Source organism: Carassius carassius, chromosome 14 (genome assembly GCF_963082965.1).
Source record: "Carassius carassius chromosome 14, fCarCar2.1, whole genome shotgun sequence".
Taxonomy (NCBI): Eukaryota; Metazoa; Chordata; class Actinopteri; order Cypriniformes; family Cyprinidae; genus Carassius; species Carassius carassius.
In genome coordinates this window covers 25,034,152-25,054,432 of record NC_081768.1, presented here as the reverse complement: position 1 = coordinate 25,054,432, position 20,281 = coordinate 25,034,152, and the positions used below count along the sequence as shown (strand labels likewise).

General features: G+C 35.7%; 1 protein-coding gene across 1 annotated transcript in view; it reads right to left on the bottom strand.

The window, feature by feature from the left end:
- The window catches only part of LOC132157411 (synapse differentiation-inducing gene protein 1-like), a 27,116-nt gene extending 7,646 nt beyond the window's left edge, over positions 1-19,470 (bottom strand). Inside the window, exons 1-3 of the mRNA XM_059566760.1 lie at positions 19,118-19,470; positions 14,966-15,579; positions 7,990-8,127 (exon numbers count right to left, since the gene is read on the bottom strand). Of these exons, the coding sequence (XP_059422743.1) occupies positions 7,990-8,127; positions 14,966-15,502 (675 nt within the window). The 5' untranslated portion in view covers positions 15,503-15,579; positions 19,118-19,470. The remainder of the gene's footprint in view (positions 1-7,989; positions 8,128-14,965; positions 15,580-19,117) is intronic.
- Between the last annotated feature and the right edge of the window lie 811 nt (positions 19,471-20,281).

Sequence of the window (20,281 nt, the reverse complement as noted above, 5' to 3'; positions counted from 1 at the left end):
GTATATCTCTATCTGTCTGTCTGTCTGTCTGTCTATCAGTATATCTATCTGTATATCTCTATCTGTCTGTCTGTATGTCTATCAGTATATCTATCTGTATATCTCTATCTGTCTGTCTGTCTGTCTATCAGTATATCTATCTGTATATCTCTATCTGTCTGTCTGTCTGTCTATCAGTATATCTATCTGTATATCTCTGTCTGTCTGTCTGTCTGTCTATCAGTATATCTATCTGTATATCTCTGTCTGTCTGTCTGTCTATCAGTATATCTATCTGTATATCTCTGTCTGTCTTTCTGTCTGTCTATCAGTATATCTATCTGTATATCTCTGTCTGTCTTTCTGTCTGTCTATCAGTATATCTATCTGTATATCTCTATCTGTCTGTCTGTCTGTCTATCTGTATATCTCTATCTGTCTGTCTGTCTGTCTATCAGTATATCTATCTGTATATCTCTATCTGTCTGTCTGTCTGTCTATCAGTATATCTATCTGTATATCTCTATCTGTCTGTCTGTCTGTCTATCAGTATATCTATCTGTATATCTCTATCTGTCTGTCTGTCTATCAGTATATCTATCTGTATATCTCTATCTGTCTGTCTGTCTGTCTGTCAGTATATCTATCTGTATATCTCTATCTGTCTGTCTGTCTGTCTTTCTGTCTGTCTGTCTGTCTGTCTGTATGTCTGTCTGTATATCTCTGTCTGTCTGTTTTTCTCTGTCTGTCTGTCTGTCTGTCTGTCTGTATCTATCTATCTATCTATCTATCTATCTATCTATCTATCTATCTATCTATCTATCTGTCTGTCTGTCTGTCTGTCTGTCTGTCTGTCTGTCTGTCTGTCTGTCTGTCTATCTATCTATCTATCTATCTATCTATCTATCTATCTATCTATCTATCTATCTATCTATCTATATGTCTGTCTGTCTGTCTGTCTGTCTGTCCCCCTAACTGACTATCTAACTGTCTATCTATCTGTCTGTCTGTCTGTCTGTCTGTCTGTCTGTATATCTGTCTGTCTATCATCTATCTATTTGTCTGTCTGTCTATCTAACCGTCTGTCTGAAAAAAAAATCGCCACTATTTTTATGTATCCTTTGTTGAAAATTAGTCATGCAGTAGTATTTGAACTTTAATTTGCAAAGTAGTTCATGTCTTCTTCCGCCCCTGCTGTTAATGTGCACAGTCAGTGTGCAAACATGATTAGTAGCCTATTGTTCCATACAGATGAAGGATTGTCCTTAGTAGCCTAATTAATGCTTCAATTTAGACATGCATAATAAATTACCATCAAATCAAAGTAAAAAGTAATTAACAATAGAGCAATGACACAGAAGATAAGAAAAAAAGAAAATTTAAAAGAAACTAAACGAGGCACGTCAATCACTCACTTTGTCGTATCAGTGATTGCACCAGATCTTACTGTGCAGAATATACAACCCGAATTCCGGAAAAGTTGGGACGTTTTTTAAATTTTAATAAAATGAAAACTAAAAGACTTTCAAATCACATGAGCCAATATTTTATTCACAATAGAACATAGATAACATAGCAAATGTTTAAACTGAGAAAGTTTACAATTTTATGCACAAAATGAGCTCATTTCAATTTTGATTTCTGCTACAGGTCTCAAAATAGTTGGGACGGGGCATGTTTACCATGGTGTAGCATCTCCTTTTCTTTTCAAAACAGTTTGAAGACGTCTGGGCATTGAGGCTATGAGTTGCTGGAGTTTTGCTGTTGGAATTTGGTCCCATTCTTGCCTTATATAGATTTCCAGCTGCTGAAGAGTTCGTGGTCGTCTTTGACGTATTTTTCGTTTAATGATGCGCCAAATGTTCTCTATAGGTGAAAGATCTGGACTGCAGGCAGGCCAGGTTAGCACCCGGACTCTTCTACGACGAAGCCATGCTGTTGTTAAAGCTGCAGTATGTGGTTTTGCATTGTCCTGCTGAAATAAACAAGGCCTTCCCTGAAATAGACGTTGTTTGGAGGGAAGCATATGTTGCTCTAAAACCTTTATATACCTTTCAGCATTCACAGAGCCTTCCAAAACATGCAAGCTGCCCATACCGTATGCACTTATGCACCCCCATACCATCAGAAATGCTGGCTTTTGAACTGAACGCTGATAACATGCTGGAAGGTCTCCCTCCTCTTTAGCCCGGAGGACACGGCGTCCGTGATTTCCAACAAGAATGTCAAATTTGGACTCGTCTGACCATAAAACACTATTCCACTTTGAAATAGTCCATTTTAAGTGAGCCTTGGCCCACAGGACACGACGGCGCTTCTGGACCATGTTCACATATGGCTTCCTTTTTGCATGATAGAGCTTTAGTTGGCATCTGCTGATGGCACGGCGGATTGTGTTTACCGACAGTGGTTTCTGAAAGTATTCCTGGGCCCATTTAGTAATGTCATTGACACAATAATGCCGATGAGTGATGCAGTGTCGTCTGAGAGCCCGAAGACCATGGGCATCCAATAAAGGTCTCCGGCATTGTCCCTTACGCACAGAGGTTTCTCCAGTTTCTCTGAATCTTTTGATGATGTTATGCACTGTAGATGATGAGATTTGCAAAGCCTTTGCAATTTGACGTTGAGGAACATTGTTTTTAAAGTTTTCCACAATTTTTTACGCAGTCTTTCACAGATTGGAGAGCCTCTGCCCATCTTTACTTCTGAGAGACTCTGCTTCTCTAAGACAAAGCTTTTATAGCTAATCATGTTACAGACCTGATATCAATTAACTTAATTAATCACTAGATGTTCTCCCAGCTGAATCTTTTCAAAACTGCTTGCTTTTTTAGCCATTTGTTGCCCCCGTGCCAACTTTTTTGAGACCTGTAGCAGGCATTAAATTTTAAATGAGCTAATTAAGTGGATAAAAGTGTAAAATTTCTCAGTTTAAACATTTGCTACGTTATCTATGTTCTATTGTGAATAAAATATTGGCTCATGTGATTTGAAATTCCTTTAGTTTTCATTTTATTAAAATTTAAAAAACGTCCCAACTTTTCCGGAATTCGGGTTGTATTTCCTGCAATATTAATATCTGACATTCCTGCATAATCATCAACTACAGCACAAATGCATGTTGCCTTGTGAAGTGGGCTTATGTGAATCTCTGCGGCGATCCATGCAAAGAGCACCCACGGTGTTGCTGACGAAATGAAAACCACATCCACCCATTGTTCAAAAAAAGGTATCTTATTCAAAGCTTATGTTCTACAAGGCCCACACTTGCACTCTCGCCAAACCATTACATAAGGAGCTTATTGTGTTTGTGTTAGAACACGCTCTAAATGCAATGAATCAGATTATGCACACAGGCTTAGCAAAAACAGATAGCACACTGATATAAGGATAGTGAGATTCAAATGTCTTGTATCTACTAACTATTATAAATAACAGTAATTTATTAAATATTACATTTTAATCACATTTTCCCCCTTTTAAACCATAATCTTTTGATATAATACTACTTGTTATTGTTTAGAATGTTCTGCAAAAATAAAATCCTTTAGGAAACACTGTGATGAGATCCATCACATCAAAACCCATTACAGTTTTATCGCAATCTAAAATTCAGAATTGATTACTTGCTTTAGTGAAAAGCATGGAAATATGCATGGATGCAATCACTGGGAAACTGAAACAGAAAACAAAAAAATGCATCCCTCAATACACAGATGTAATTAGTAGCCAGTCAAACAAAACCACAAACTCACATGAAACAGTTTTAAATTGAGCATAGTTTGAGTTCAGGATCTTTGAGTGGAGATGAATGTTTAAGGGCCTGATATTCTGAGCAGAACAGGAACCATCTGCCCAACTGGAATGATACTTAGAGAATTACCAAATAAAATCTAGATATATTTTAAAGAATGTTATACCATGCTATACGACTTGTAGTTAAGTCAAATGCTTTATATCTCTGATTACGTTTCTATGCAATTGCATTAGCTGACAGCAATAACCTTTTAAAAAGATGCCAGTGAAACTGAAAAGAAGAAAAAGAGCTGTTCAAAGAGGCTGCTTTGGCCCCCTCTCAAGGCACATCACGCCTGCTTCATTCTCACAGAACGTCCCACCAGCAGATGACTTTCATATCGGCCATCCATTAGCTTCTCACTGAACCCAGCCGGAAGATGAAAAGCCCTGGAGAAACGCTATGTATGATGTATAATACATGACCATTCTAACAGTTTTGGACTGAGCCTGGACACAACACTGAATTCAAAGCATCTATGTTTCATTTTAATTGCTAAAAAGTGCAAATGACGCACATTCTATTTGATTATACCCGAAATCTAGAGAAGATAAAGAAAAAATCATAAAAGCGAAGACCAGGGTTAGCGTCACACAGGAAAGGTGTCACAAGATCTGTATCCAAGTTTAATGCAATAATCAAATTACTCAAAAGGGATGAATTACTCAAAATGAGTACATTTTTTTCAGTGTACTATGTATATAGTCTACAAGATGTATCTAGCATCTTTTAGAAGATATGCATTAATACATTCAGATATTTAAAGTTAAATCAGCTGCATGTGTGACATTTTTACTTGATTAAACATTCTGAAATAATGTAAATCTGTTGAGGTTTGTAGAAGGATTGCAGTGAATTGATTTTGTGATTGTGTAGGCTTAGATTTTAAGAACCAGGCTGAGAAACGATTTCTATATTTCTTTTTCTTTTTTTTTTCAGGCAGAGAATTAGAGAGCTGTGGGTGTTGAGTCGTGATGTACCGCTTGAAAGAGAAAGATGGAGAGAAACCGAGCAAGGGCCATAAACTGCTTTTAAAGCCAGTGTCAAAAGTGAAAAGTTTAAGCCCACGATGAATCACACAAAACCCATCAAGCACATGTCCAGGACATATTTCAGCCCAAAATCAAAAGAGATTACGATTTATAAAAAGGAGGCCTGTTTTGGAGCCATTGAGATATTTTAAGACTACAGTAAATTACTGTAAATTATTGCATAACTGATTAGTTAATATGTATTGTTTATATTATGCAAAAAAATAGGTTTCATTTTTATTTGATTTGGAGGTGAATGGAAGATGTACGAAAGATGAACACCATTATATCTTGTTTTGCATTAATGCTTTGAAATAAGAGAGGGAATGAGTGAAAATGCTGCAATTACTACTTCTCTGTACAGTTCCCGTCTGAGGCGAATGACCTATCTCTCTCCCAGCACTCTTTCTGTAAGCAATCTCTCTCCTCTCAAGAGCATTGCGGTAAGCTATAAATACAGTTGACACTGCAGCATACTATAGTCACCTTTATGAAACAAACCCGGGAATGCTTCATCTTTTGCCCTGCAGCATACATCAGACTATAATGACGTATAATGACTGTCTTTTTTCCTGACAGTGTGCACTGAGTTGTGGAAATCTACTATTTAGCTAGGCATCCTTCTACAGTTTTAGTTTGTACTCTGGATTATCAAACATAATAGGGAACAAGCACGGTTAAAATATCAATAAAACTCTAATATGCAGGAGTTATAATAACATTTATAACGGTAACACTTTCAGAGGTGTCAAGTAACGAAGTACAAATACTTCGTTACCTTATTTAAGTAGAAATTTTGGGAATCTATACTTTACTGGAGTAATTATTTTCAGCTGACTTTTTACTTCTACTCCTTACATTTTCACAAAATTATCTGTACTTTCTACTCCTTACATTTTAAAAATAGGTTAGTTACTGCTATTTTATTTCGGCTTGTTTTCATTCCGGCTTGTCATTATTAAAGAAAAAAAAACCTATCAAGATAAATCGCGCCATCCGGATGAAGTGAACTGGATTGTGGTTGGATGAGAAGTATAAACATATACCATTCCGACACCCTATTGGTTTGTATGCGATCCAACGCAACTACACATGATACAAATCACATCACACTCCTGCAAGGACATAGCCAGTGTTGGGTTCGTTTATCAAAAAATATATTTCCTAAAGTTATTATTTCTCAACTACTAGCTCATTTATCAAATGGGTGCTTTCTCTTCTTCCTCAGCAAATAGACGAGACGTTTTATAAATTAGTGTTTGTGATTGACAACGCGATTGATAATGTTGTGTAACGAATATGTAACGAATACAGGAAGCTATCAATCAAGAAGGTATCAGAATTATGAGTTATTTTTCATTTTTAGTTTTTGATTAATCATTTGGATTAATCATTCATTTTGACAGCACTATAATGTTTGTTGTAAATAGACAACCATACAAGGGTAATTGTTACTAAGCCTGCACCAATTTTCTTGTCCATTGCCCTCGCAGATTCCTGCAGCTACATTTACATTCCATTAAAGGTTATTGATTACATGCCTCTGAAGTTTGACTTTTTGCACCATTAAAATACTCATAGGCAACTATAAGTAATGTATTTGCATTTTACTAAAATGCGTTCATTTTCAATGGCCATATATGCGGCTGAAACAGGTAGCCTAGTGCATCCCACATTTTTCAACATGAACATTTTAATATAAAATTATAGTCATTATAGCCTATGGCCTTTAGAAAAATGTTTTTTTGAGGAGGTGAAGTAGTGCACAAAAGCTTTTGTTTTTAATGGCATTTTTTCCCTTATATTACTTTTACTTTTATACTTTAAGTAGTTTTGAAACCAGTACTTTTACACTTTGACTTGAGTAAAAAGCTTGAGTTGATACTTCAACGTCTACAAAAGTCTTTTTAAACCCTAGTATCTATACTTCTTCCTGAGTAATGAATGTGAATACTTTTGACAACAGTGAACACTTTACTTAAAGCCTTTGTGTGTAATGTATTATAAAAGTTGTTTTAATGCATGACTTATGCCTTATAACAATCTCATGAATAACTGTAACCACAGTTAATACATTTATAACACTTATCATTTCATTGTTACACTATGCATTTCAATTTCAATGAATGTATTCATTGGTTCTGCATGAATAATAAAAATAATAATCATAAATAAAATAATAATAATATGCCTCAGTTTGGAGAATAGATGGATGATAGATCATATAAAGATCAACTTATTATGGTAACACTTTACTTAAAGGTTGTTGCACCAAATATTTTTCAATAAAAAGTCAAGTACAATGGATGCATTTCTGTGTGAACTTCTCACAGTAATGTACAAAAAAGCAATTCTACCTGTCGCTAACAATATCTCCAAAAATGTTGCACCAAAAAATAATTATTTAAAACCCTTTGTTAAACAACTCATGGCCTCTTCTGGCTTACTGCTTCATTATAAAACAGATTGTTCAGACAAATGATGTTGTAAAGTAGCCATTATACTGTACGCACACCTGTGACCACGCATCAGTTCTGATATGTTGCTAGGCAACTGTAAACAGCCTACACACTTAAAAATAAGAGTGTTTCACTGGCATCGATGGTTCCATAAAAACATTAAACATCCACAGAACATTCCGTTCCACAAAAGATTCTTTATCCACCTTATTCCTAAACACGTAAGTAGGTCTATGGCAAGACTTCCTGTTGATTAGCCGCTATAGAGAAATAATGAGAGGAATAACAACATGCAGTAAATGGTAAAACTGTTTGCATTACAAACCAGTGTGTTCATAATTCAAATACTACACTAAAATACTATGGTAAGACAGACCAATTTGCAATATCAAGCAGCAAAAGGAGTGGTTTTGTTCTGCTAAAAATAGCTGAGACCAGAAGCAAGACCCATAAAATTAACAAATGGCCATTTTTACGTGAAAACTAAGGTGGATAGTGGAAAAGGCTTCTTTAGATTTTTACAATGTTCTTCACACTAAAAAAATGGTTCTTCTAAGAACTGTTCACTGAAAGGTTCTTTGGGGAAACATCACTGTGAAAACCTGCTTTTAGAACCTTTATATAAAGAGTGTATTGTTAGTCTTCATTTTATTAGTATTAATAAATGTAACTACTTCTTGAACATTGGCATTTACATTGGTCGTGATAGAGATCTTCTCACCTCATGAGACAGGCAGAAAGCTGCGATGCCCAAGGGCCAGAAACAGCAGATCATGGAGAACACACTGAGGCCCAGGTGGTCCCTCGGGGGCATCAGGAGGAAATTGTCTTCGCTCTCTGAGTCACTAGAGTACTCACTCTGCAGAAAACACACAAAACACTGAATGAATCAGATGACAGAGCGGCTTTTCATCGAAATCTCTCCATTTCATATCTCTCTGCTTCTTTTCAGGGAAAAGGAAGACCAAGAAAGTGGAGTAATAATGGTAACAAGCTTGTAGGAGGCCTGAGACAGGCATGTGGAGGGTTTTTATAGGGTTAAAATTGATTTTACTTCTTGCTTAATGTATCTGGACTTTTTGTACTGTTTGACAGTATGTTGTTCCAAAAAAAAAATATTAGAATGAAATTAATTTTATTTTAATAGAATACAGTATTTCTTAACTGCTATTTTCTATTTATTTTCTTACTTAAGAATTGCATAAGATGTGGCAAGTGTTTTTGCTAGTTTCAGTCTGACGCAGTTCTAATTTTCCAGTCCTGTGTCGTGTTGGTTAAATAGCAAATGCATTTGCACCCATTTGTGTGCCCATGGGCGAGCTGGTCTAAAAAAGAGGTGTGTTCAGGAGCCTTGTTGGCATGTTGCTGTTTTGAGGAACTGAAAAGTTTGTTCTGGTCTAAAGTCTGGCACAATATTTTTTCTTTGTTATTTAAATAGCACATAATAATATGCGCCTATACACTGGTGCACAACGTGTGTACAATTTGCTTATTACACACACAGGGATGCGCAGCAGCACAGAAACATAAAAAAAAGAATTCGCTAATCTGCAATGGCACGAGCTCAACTGGCTTTTAAAGGGGATGGGAGATGAGACTCTGATCGGTTTATTGCGCATTATGCCAAAAAAACACCCATTACTCATTAAGAGAATAAAGGTGTGCTTTAGACCATGCACTTAGATCATTAAAATAAGGCCCAAAATCTAAAAATAATTTGAACTGCTGAAAATAATTATCATAATTATCATAATAATGTAAATCATAGTTTTTACCTGAAAACGACAGTAAATTAATTCTTACAATTACATTACATACATTGTTATGTTAAACCATCTACAATTATCACTTTATATGCGACTTACTTCAGATTTTTAAAGGGATGGTTCACTTTGAAATTAAATTTTGATAAGTTTTAGCTTACCTCAAGAACATCCAAGATGTAGGTTTCTTTGTTTCCGCAGTATTTCCCATTTTTATATTTTTAGGTCAAACCGTTCTTGTCTGTCACTCATATAATGGAGGTCTATGGTCACCACCTCAAAGAGCATGCACAGAGGAGTCCAAATTAAACAATTCCCCATTGTAAGTACACATTGATGACCTAAGACACGAAACGAGCGGTTTGTGTAAGAAAACGAACATTATTTATATAGTTTTTTCCATCTTGTACACAACCACATCCAACTGATCTGAGGGCGCGAGTGCTTCCTGATGTGACGTGCGCGCGCGCTCTGGCCGGAAGTGATCTCTCGCGCGTGTACGTCACTCATTGTTTACACTTACTGTCTATGGTTTACACAGAGATTTCGGAAGTGTTACCTTTCACTGTGAAGATCTAAACATATTTAGACGTACAGGAAATTGCAATGGAAGACGATTTCAATATATCCATAGACAATGTTTAATTTTTTTCACAACCATATTTATTTGAACCAGAATACACAGACCAAGTACTCAGGAGCGATCCGCTGCAGCAGCACGTCTTCAAGCCTCAGAGACAGAGATCTCTTCAAAATTGGTGCTGTTTTAGTATAGCTGTAAGATGCCAACAGAAGGGGAGAGCATATGTTGTCACGAATGGAACAACTACAAGACGAGGACGAGGACATTGACAGAATGGCATCACACACCTGCCTGACTGAAGATCCTGAGTTTTCTCAGCTGTTGAGATGCAGCGTTTTGCACGTTGTGTTTTGTTTGCCACGTTTAAACTGGAGGCGACGTCCAATGCCAGAGAGACCCAATGGTACACTGTCAATAGAGTGAGTAATGTGTTGTATTTTTATTATAATTTTTATTATAATATAATTTTATTATACATTTTTTTATTATAATTTTTATTATATTCACTTATAATAAGTGAACTATCCCTTTAATGTAACATTTTACTGTATTTTTCAGTAAAAATTACAAACTTTTTTTTACTGTGATGCCACTGTTGTCTTAATCAAAATACGTGACTCTAAATACATTTCTGCAGCGCCATCATAATGTACCTTACTGCATGTTTCGCACTAGTTTTAAAGTGAAACGTTCATTGAGTGGCGCTAAAATACGGGTTTAAATCATGAATCTGGATTGTTTTTGTTATGCTGATATACAGGCTGGTATTGCTGTGTTTGTATTATGTTGCTTCAGGTACATTTTCCGAGGAGTGTTCAAAGTTAATGCTGTATATTTCCTACACCAAACCCAACCCTAAACCTATCCGATAGTGTTAACAAATGCAAAAGTGCTGTAAAAAGGCATTTGTTGATGCAGCATGCTATTTTTGCTATTTGAGCTGTTTTGTTAAACCGTAGTTTCACGGGATTCATACCTAAGCTCTTCATCACTTAAGTGCAATGCCATATCGCGTGAGCTACCGAGCAAACCTACTGAATTAGAAAACTCATGCATATGAAGTTGGATATGTGACGCTAACCTTCAGATGCATCAGTTTTCGAATCGCGCAGCATGTTAAAATTGTTTTGTGATTTGTGAAAAAGTGATTATGTGAAAATTAATCTTTATTAATCGAAACTGTAGATCTGCATTATACAGAGCCCAGCTCATGGCATGCAAGAAAAAATAAATAAATTGTGCTCACGATTTACTAATTTGTTTCCTCAATTTGCTAATTTTCCCTTGATCTGCTAAATCGAGCGCACAATTTATTAATTCCTTCTCTCGATTTATAAATTGTGTGCACTATTTAGTAAATCGAGTAAAAAAAAGTAAATCGTGCCCACAATTTATAAATTGAGGGAAGGAATTAGTAAATCGTGCACACGATTTAGCCCACTATTTTATTCCTCCATGCCATGTGCGGGGCTCAGTAGTAGTGATGTGTCGAACGAATCGTTCTCGTTCACGCAATCCACTGACTCATATTTCTGGTTCACTGAAGTTCCTCCCTTCACAGCAGCGTGGCGCTATAAGCAACGCATGAGCAGCTCGGTGAACCGGGTAACAACCATTTCAACCTGTCAAAGAATTACTCAACTTCGAGCCAATAGCATTCAAGTATGAGATGTGACAGAGCATGTGATTTGTTGAATATAGTGAACGTATACGCCCTTCAATGAACGAGTTTCAAATGAGTCTGAACGAGATCTAGAGATCTTATCGTTCATGAATGAAATGACTGAACTGGTACACATGTGGTTCGTGAACGAGTTGAATGATTTAGTACATCTCGTTCGTGAATGAAATGACTGAACTGGCACACATGTCGTTCGTGAATGAGTTGAATGAACGGATACGTCGTTCGTGAAAGAAATGAATTAGAGTAAACCGGGTTAGTCTGCCATTTAGCATGTCAATCTCGCAAAATGCAAAGCGCAGTTACAGTTACTGTGCACATACGCTTGTTTTGATATTTAGAATCTCTTGAAAGAATCATAATTTCCACCACTACTGCGTATCATTATGTATGCAACCAGTCAAATTTGTTTTCTTTGCACATCATACAAAGCAAAATTTAACATATTAAATATTTGATATTACAGTAATAGGGAAAAGGGCAAAAATGTATATAAAATACAATTTAAAAAAGCTATTAAAGTTTGGAGCGAAAATTTACCTCGGAATGTTCTTGTAAGATTCCTCTGATTCAATCTGACACATACAATGTTTGTGAAACACAAGACATGTCCTGTAGTGCTTAATTCGAGGCAGCATGTAGAAATTAAATGACAAATGGATGTTAATATTCTTTGGATTGTATCATGTGGGTACACCATATTTTAAATCATACAAAAGCGATGAATTTAGATTGAACAGTCTGATTGCCAAGTTCCAGATTGACCTCATCCACAAACCTCAGCTCACATCTTGCAAGATCTCATTTGCTCAGATTGGCTTTTGCTGTGAAGTAGCAAGTTGCTCTGATAAACTGGCACATCGTTTTCCAAACAGCGTGTCATATGATGCAATGTGTGTGAGGATGTAACGGTGCAACAGACTGAGAAGTGTGTCTGCATAATAGAAATGTCAAGTATTCCATTAATTTGATTCCAGAAAGATCTTCAAAAAGGCCAGAGCCTCTAAATGCTGCGATTATGAAAGGAGGCATGATAGAGTTCTCTCTGCAGGTAAGAAAGCATCGGATGCAAATTCACTTCTCATGGAAAATATAAATACATGAAGCACTTGTGAAAGCAAAAAGGGGAAGTGTTACATGAGTCATCGGAGCGGCTGCACACGCTGTCCCGTGCTGTATGATGTGATGTTTTTTCAGGCCAGTGCAATCAGATTTTCATTCCCCATGTTTAATAGACTGATTAATCTCTCCATAAATTACATTTTTGATTAGCCGTTGATGCTGTATTATGAAATACCCAAAAGAGATATGACAGTGCCTGCAGAGGGTTATGCAGTGTATTCAGCTGTAATTGAACTATCACAACATGCTGCAAGCGACCACATGCAGTCAGTTTTCCTAAAATTTACATTTCAAGAGAATTACAAAAGAATCTGCACTGATTAAAATTTTCCATTAAAATTAAAAGGTATACGCCATGATACAATCATAACCACTTTAAAGTTCACACCTAAAATTACTTTTCCTCCTCATGATTTTGTAAACCTATCTTGTTTGTGACAGTATGAAAAAAATAAATAAGGTAATTGTAAAAAAGTAAATAAGTTAACAATTCTGGCATTTTTTTTCTTACAATTTGAAGACAAACTCTCAAAATTTACAAATTCGCAATTCTAAATTTCAGACTTTATTCAGAATTTATTATTTATTGATTTATTGAATTTACTCCTTGAAATTCTGTTTTCACAATGCACTGGATAGCTGGCCAATCAGAGCACACCTCGCTTTTCAGAACAATGAGCTTTGTAAAAATCAACGTGTTTCAGAAAGACGGGGCATAGAGGAGAAACAATAATGTACATTATGTGGAAAATAATGTGTTTTTTTAACCTTAAACACATTTAATTAAACCAAATACACAAAATAATGTTCTTTTTTAGCAACGTCATATGACCCCATCGAATTTATAATTCAAAATAGAATTATGACAGATACAGATTAAGAGATCATATTTTCATGCTATGGTCAATAACTGATAAATGGCTTTTATTAATATTAAAATATTTTAAAAATGTAAAGAAAAAAACAATAATAAACAATACAATCTTGCTTGAGGCACACATACTGTATGACCAGCAGCGGCCCTGATGTTTTATATATATATATATATATTTATCACCACATTTTCATTTTTAAGCTTCTGTCTGTATAATCATATAAGCCTTTTTGGGGTCATGTATTTTAAATCAAAGTGAAACAGCACATCTGCAGTTTGTCTGTGCTCTCCGTTGCTCTCGCGCAGGACTCTGTGAAGCTGCACATCGGACTCAGAACAGAACAGGTGGTGCAAACAGGCGGGCAGCAGCAGGAAACTGGCTGTCCAGACCAGCTCTCTTTACACTCTCTACACAGCCTTCTGATCACCCACTCTCTCTCCCAGTCATCCGGCAAGAGCTCCAGACACGTGCTCGCTCAGATCAGCAGCACCATATGACAGGGTGCTGTTAAAGTAGAGCTCACACCATCCTTATAACACTGGATAACAGTATGGTTTACATAGGTTAGAATAACCTCTAAAGAAAACATTTGTGAGGTGCATAAATTATTTGAAAAGACCAAGCTGGCTCTGCACTAAAAGCCTGGTCTACTGTATGTATAAGGATGCACATGCTGAAAATGTGACATATATGATTACGTGATCGCAGCACTTCCTGTAATGCACATTGGTCCCCTCACAGGTTTGAGGTCGTGCATACTTTAAAGTCAGTACATCAATCCTGAGATTGAGATTTTTCAGTTCATAGTAAATGCTCCAAACATCTTATTTCTGTATCTGCTCTGAGTCTGGGTTGTTTTAGCATGCATCTGGGAACAGAACCATGCACCAACCATCTTCCTCAACTTGCAATGAGAATTTCTTACAAACACAATGTTGTCAACAAAAGAGAAGCTTTAAGGACTTGCTTCTACATTTTAAACCAGAATGAAAGCTTGTTTTAATGTCTGAAAGTAAATAATTTAAGACAAACTACATTTAAAACAAATAAATTCAGATGAATTAGCATTATAAGTGTAACAATTTTTTTTAAATACTTAAATTGACAGTGTCATATTACAATCATAATATTACAATAGTAATATATCTTTTTTTTGTATTTAAAATAATTATTATATAATTTTTCTTAAATACGTGATTTTTTATTTTACAGTGAAATATTACAATAGTTTTGCCATATTTGTATATGTACCTAAAATAAAATAATAATTATTGCATTTGTATTTTTCTTAAATACTTGATTTTACAATAATAAATATTAATAGTAATATTATTTTGCTAAAAGAAAATTGTGTAAATCATTTTTTTTCTTAAATACTAGATTTTTTTAAATATTACTATGAAATACCACCATAGTAATGTTTTTTATTTTGTTTAATATTTGTAATCAGTCAGAAAAATAATCGTAATGAAATAGCAATAGTAATAACGATTATAAATCACATTTTCATATAACCACAAATGCAATTTTAAATTGCAATCACAATTTCTTCAGAAAAATCCCCCACCAAATCATGCAGCCCTACCACTGACTTTAACTGTATGCACAAAAACTTCTTATGTGCTCTTTTGTGCATCTGGATGAACTATGAGTATTAATATGCAATCTCTCACCTCGAGTTCTTGAAATTCATCGTCGTCGTCATCTACGTCATAGGAGAGCGTCTGGATCTTGGCGTCTTCCATTGAGAGCTCCAGCAGCTTGCTGTCGGTGAACAGACCGTCTTTAGTGACAGCGGAGCCGGACGAGGCGGGGGTCATCTCCTCAATGAAGGTGGTCTCGCAGCAGTCCCCCCCATCTCCCCAAGCTCTCAACACGCTCTCGGGGTACAGAAGGAGGTTGGGTCTGTAGTAAGGGTCTATAGCCTGGGGCAGGGCGCTGGGGTTGAGCAACTGTGGGGGTCCTCGACCATCCGGTGTCCCATTTATGTCCTTGGACACCACATGGCCCTGGTACTGAGGGGCAGAATAGACCGACACCAGTCCTTCCTTAGTCTCCACCATTAGGTTGTGGGTATTGATCAGACCATTACGTTTGCAACATTCATGTCCGAAGTCTGCACTCCCCGCTAATGGGCTCTTCCCTTGAGTAAGAGCATCTTTCTCATCTGCCGCTCCTGTTTCATGTCGTGTTCGGACCCCTTTCTCCATGCTGGTCTGTTGGTGTGGAGGAAGCCTTGCCTCACAAATGGCTTTGTGGAGGCATGAGGTTCAAGTATCCCTCTTTCCTGCAAAAACCACATCAGTCTGGTTATAAAATGATGATATAATGATGGGAGAATTCGATGCCACACACATCAACAAGTGTCTGAGTATGATAGAAAGAGTGGAAGAAATATGTTGGTGAATGGCTGTGTATAACAAAAGAGCTTGTCATATTTTAACCAAAAATCAGCTGAAAGAAAGTGTAAAATTATATTTTGCTCAGATGTGTTCTCATACAGGACAATTCATTTTGCGTTTTTGTGTATCCACCAGTTTTCAAGACCATAAAAAATTCTGCACCTAAAAAAAAAAAAATGCATTACTGTCATATGTATATATACATTAAATTGTTAAAATAATAAGAATAATTATTAATATTATTATTATTATTTAATAATTTTTGTGAGGGAACTGCATGGGTTTCATGAGTTGATGAAAAGATAATAATTAATTACAATCGATATACAATTAAAATAAATAAATAACTGCAGTGGCACGATAAATTGACACATTTTGTGGTGATTAGCAAATTAATGGCTGTGGTTAAGTTTTAACACCGAAAAAATTTTTTAAACAGTAACATCTAAATGAACTGCATTAAGTCAAAAATATTATTTAATATCCATTAATTAATACATTAATTTATACTACCAAAACTAATTTTCATGGGTTAAATAAGATTGAAACATATTTTGAAAGTAACAAAAAGTGAAGAATTTATTGCATAAATACTGTAAATTGTAGTGTAAAAGTATTATTATAATATATAATGTTATGTTAGAATAATTATTAATAAAGCTTCATTTTTATTTTACAATACATTTGTAACTTATAAAATGAAAACAATCATAACAATAGTTGATTATTGTTATTGTTGTGTTGTTATTGTGATTATTATTATTTATTTATTTTCTGAAAGCCAGTGTGACATTATCACTCTAAAAATAGGTTTAAATCTACTTATATCTGATAAAATCTAATAAAGACTCAAAAGACTCTTGGATTGTTGGTTGCTCTTATTTAATGCATGTCTAGGCCATTGATCTCAGACTCTGCACCACCGCATTATCCAAAACCCTTCGCCCGGGTATACACAAACTTTCTTTTGTGCTAAGTTCAGCAGTGTGCCGAATCGAAGCTGTGCCTGATGCTGGGGGCACCTAATGGGTGCACAGCATCCTATAATCTGATTTAGAGTCACTATCCTGAGCACCATCCATCACACCATCAGCAGTGTCCTGTAAGCAGATGCTTCAGTGCAGGAACGTGATCGCAGCACACTGACCCTCAGCTTTTAGTGTTTTCTTCAAAATCACAGGGCCACAGGAAAATACAGATTCATCCCGGCTTTATCCAATCTGATGTCTGTGAATATGAGTGAATCAGATATCACAATTTAAATCAGCCATTTAAGGGTAAAGGCATCTGTGAAAAGGATTGAACACCCTAAAGAGAGCTGGATATCCTCCAAGGAAACATATATCAGTTTAACAGGGCTGGTGTGAAAACATCAATACCACATTAAAGACTCCATGAACAGAAGATTGAACACTAGCATTGGATCTATACATCAGCCAGCTCATTTAATTCAATGATATTTAGTGGTTTTCAGATTATCGGCACAGGGTTAGGCCTAATTAGCCTAACTGAGGTGTTTATCTCCACACTTGTCTGATGCAGATTCTACTGACAACTTTGGCAATAGATTTATGTCTCTGAGTAAATGTTGCATAAATGTTTCTTTTCAATTCATTTGTTTTACGTAATTGTGGCTATACTATAAAAGCCACCCTGCTTAATAAATGTATTGGCCATAAAAATAAAAATAAACTATTTTTTTTACAATAGCTGTATCAAATGCATAAACTAAACTTATTATTATTATCCTCTATATGTAGGTAAGTGACTTTTTTTCTTCAGGCAAGCCTGTATGTTTAGTCTGTATCAAATATGAATTATAATTGTGTTGTAATGTGTGTGTTTTTAGGGACTGAAAGACAGTTAATAATTTTTAATAATCTTGTTAAACTATAAAAAATATATGCATTGTAATAACTATAGACCACAGCAATTTCTTATGATGCCCATAAAAATAAATCTTAGTTGAGGTAACATATAAAACACATGGAGTAAATGGTTAAATTTACTTAACTTACACAACTTGCATACATTTTTAAATGTTTGACCAATTAAAACATTTTACCTGTATGGACTATAAACTAGTTCAGTAAAGGTTGAGCCCACTAAAAATTTTTAATTCAGATATCACTTTGAAGACAGAAATTTACTGAACATATCATTTCTGTGGAACTAGTTACTAAATAATAATTATTTGAAGCTAATTATTATAATATATATTTATACACTGAACAAAATTATAAATGCAACACTTTTGTTTTTGCCCTTTTTAGACTTTTTCTATGTACACAAAAGGCCTATTTCTCTCAAATAGTGTTCACAAATCGGTCTAAATCTTTGTTAGTGAGCACTTCTACTTTGCCGAGATAATCCATCCGAAAACAAAAGTGCTCTGCATTTAACCCATCCAAAGTGCACACACACAGCTGTGAACACACACACACACACACACACACACACACACACACACACACAGAGCAGTGTGTGTGTGTATATATATATATATATATTTATAAGCTCAACCCTGAAGATAAGCTACCAGAGCCTAAAACCTGAAATGGGTCTCAAGCCCAGTCATCAACGCTTTAAGTGGAAGTGAAGGAAAGCTCTGTGACTCCATTCAACCCTGTACGCTGATCCAGACCGGCATTTAATCTGTGCATTGCATGGTGACAATTAAAGCAAAGAAGAAATGTATGCAACTTGCTTGCCAAATTACAATACACAATATTAATTAATTGTTCAGGGAACCTGTATAAAAACTTTCACTGTATGCCATAACAGCACATGGCAATAGGCCGTGATTATTCAGAATCAGTACACAGCATTATCCCCACTCCTTCTTTTTCAAAGCAAGTTTTTCTGTAATGGAACATCTGATTTTTCATTAGCCAACATTAAATTTTTTATTTATTATTTTTATTTTTTTTATTTTTTTTTACCCACATCAGTTTTATGTAATCTGAACTATTATTTTCTCTCAAACACTCGATTAAAGGTAATTTCAAAAACTAAAATAGCCTATTTCATTTTCACAAACCAAAACATGAATCTGAAGGGTTTTGCACTGCTAGTCTTTTCTGAAAACAAAAACACGTCAAATCTGTCTGATGCACAGAACCTTGTAAATATGTCACAGCAGAACCAAACATACTGACCACATCAATGCAAGATTAATTATTTAAAGAGTATATGATCCTTCACCATTACAGTCATCAATCAATCAACCTGCGCATCAAGTGAGCTCTGCTCTATGTCCTATGCGTATAATGCACCAGTGCAACTGTGCAAGGATGAACTGAGACAAACAGACCACGAGAAAGGTTTGTGTTGCCAGGCTTCAGAAAGGCTGTGAAGCACTGATGTCATCTTGGTGCAATCATTCTTTTGCTGTACAAGTTCGTGATCAGACTGGTAACTTACCTTCCGAGGTGAGCTGGTGTAGCAGTCAGCAAATGTAAACAACGAGTAATCTCAATGACTGGTGAAACGTCCGAGTCATATATCCAACTACAATTGTATTTGTGGAGCAGAGAAATAAATAAAAAGTGCGAGTGTCCAGTTTTTGTCCCTGTTTCGAAGAGTCATCTATCAAGAGTGAGGGAAAAATCACCAGCAAAAACGTTTCATGCGGACACGATGTCGATTATACTGCATTTTGCCAGCCGTTTTAATACGACTGCGGTAAGAGTAGTTATTAGGCGAACAGACGCGTCGAGACTGTTGATGTCTAAGCACTATAATGCACCGCTTTCTCCTCTTCTGCGGTCTTTATATTGATGCGCTAGAGTCCCCCTGGGTCCTAAAGATCGCACGGGACAGGACCGTCTGTCTTCATGATTTATATGGATTTATTGCTTGTGCTTAATTACATTTTTTACTAAGTAACAATACATCAACAGCGCGTGCCAGTTTCCCGCTATGGCTATGTATGAATGAAACGTGTGTTGTTGACCAATCTGAAGCCAGGAACTTTGGTTTATAAACTAAACAAATTCCATCACACATTGAGATCAAATTATGACATGTGCATAGACAAACAAATAATAATAATAATAATAATAATAATAATAATAATAATAAAATCTTATTATTAGGCAAAATGAAATATAGTTGGAGGAGAAATTAAGATTAAGGTATGAAATGAAATATTTATCTTCCTTCCAAAATTAGTCCTGTTCTTAAAAAGACAAATAACAGTGAAATTGTTGAATGCTATCTACATCAATATTGTTTATTTGGCACGTGTATGACATTAAATTTTAATGTCAAAAACTTGCATGTTATTTATTGTTTTAAGATTCGTGTTTAAGAGAGTAAGGAACAATTTGGTGCATTATAGGCAAGATTTTAGCTGGTGCCAGCCAATTCCACCCCTAATCATTCACACAGAAACTGTATGGCTTTATGACATAAAACAAATAATACATTGGTTGCAATATAAATGTCATGGTCCTGGCTTTCCTTCTCTTTTCTTTTCATCCCTCTCCTCCCTCTGCTGGCTGTTTTTTGTCCTACTCTAACTCTTACCCCTCATTACCGTCAGCTGAATTCCATTCTCTCGTCATCACACCTGTTCGCTATCTG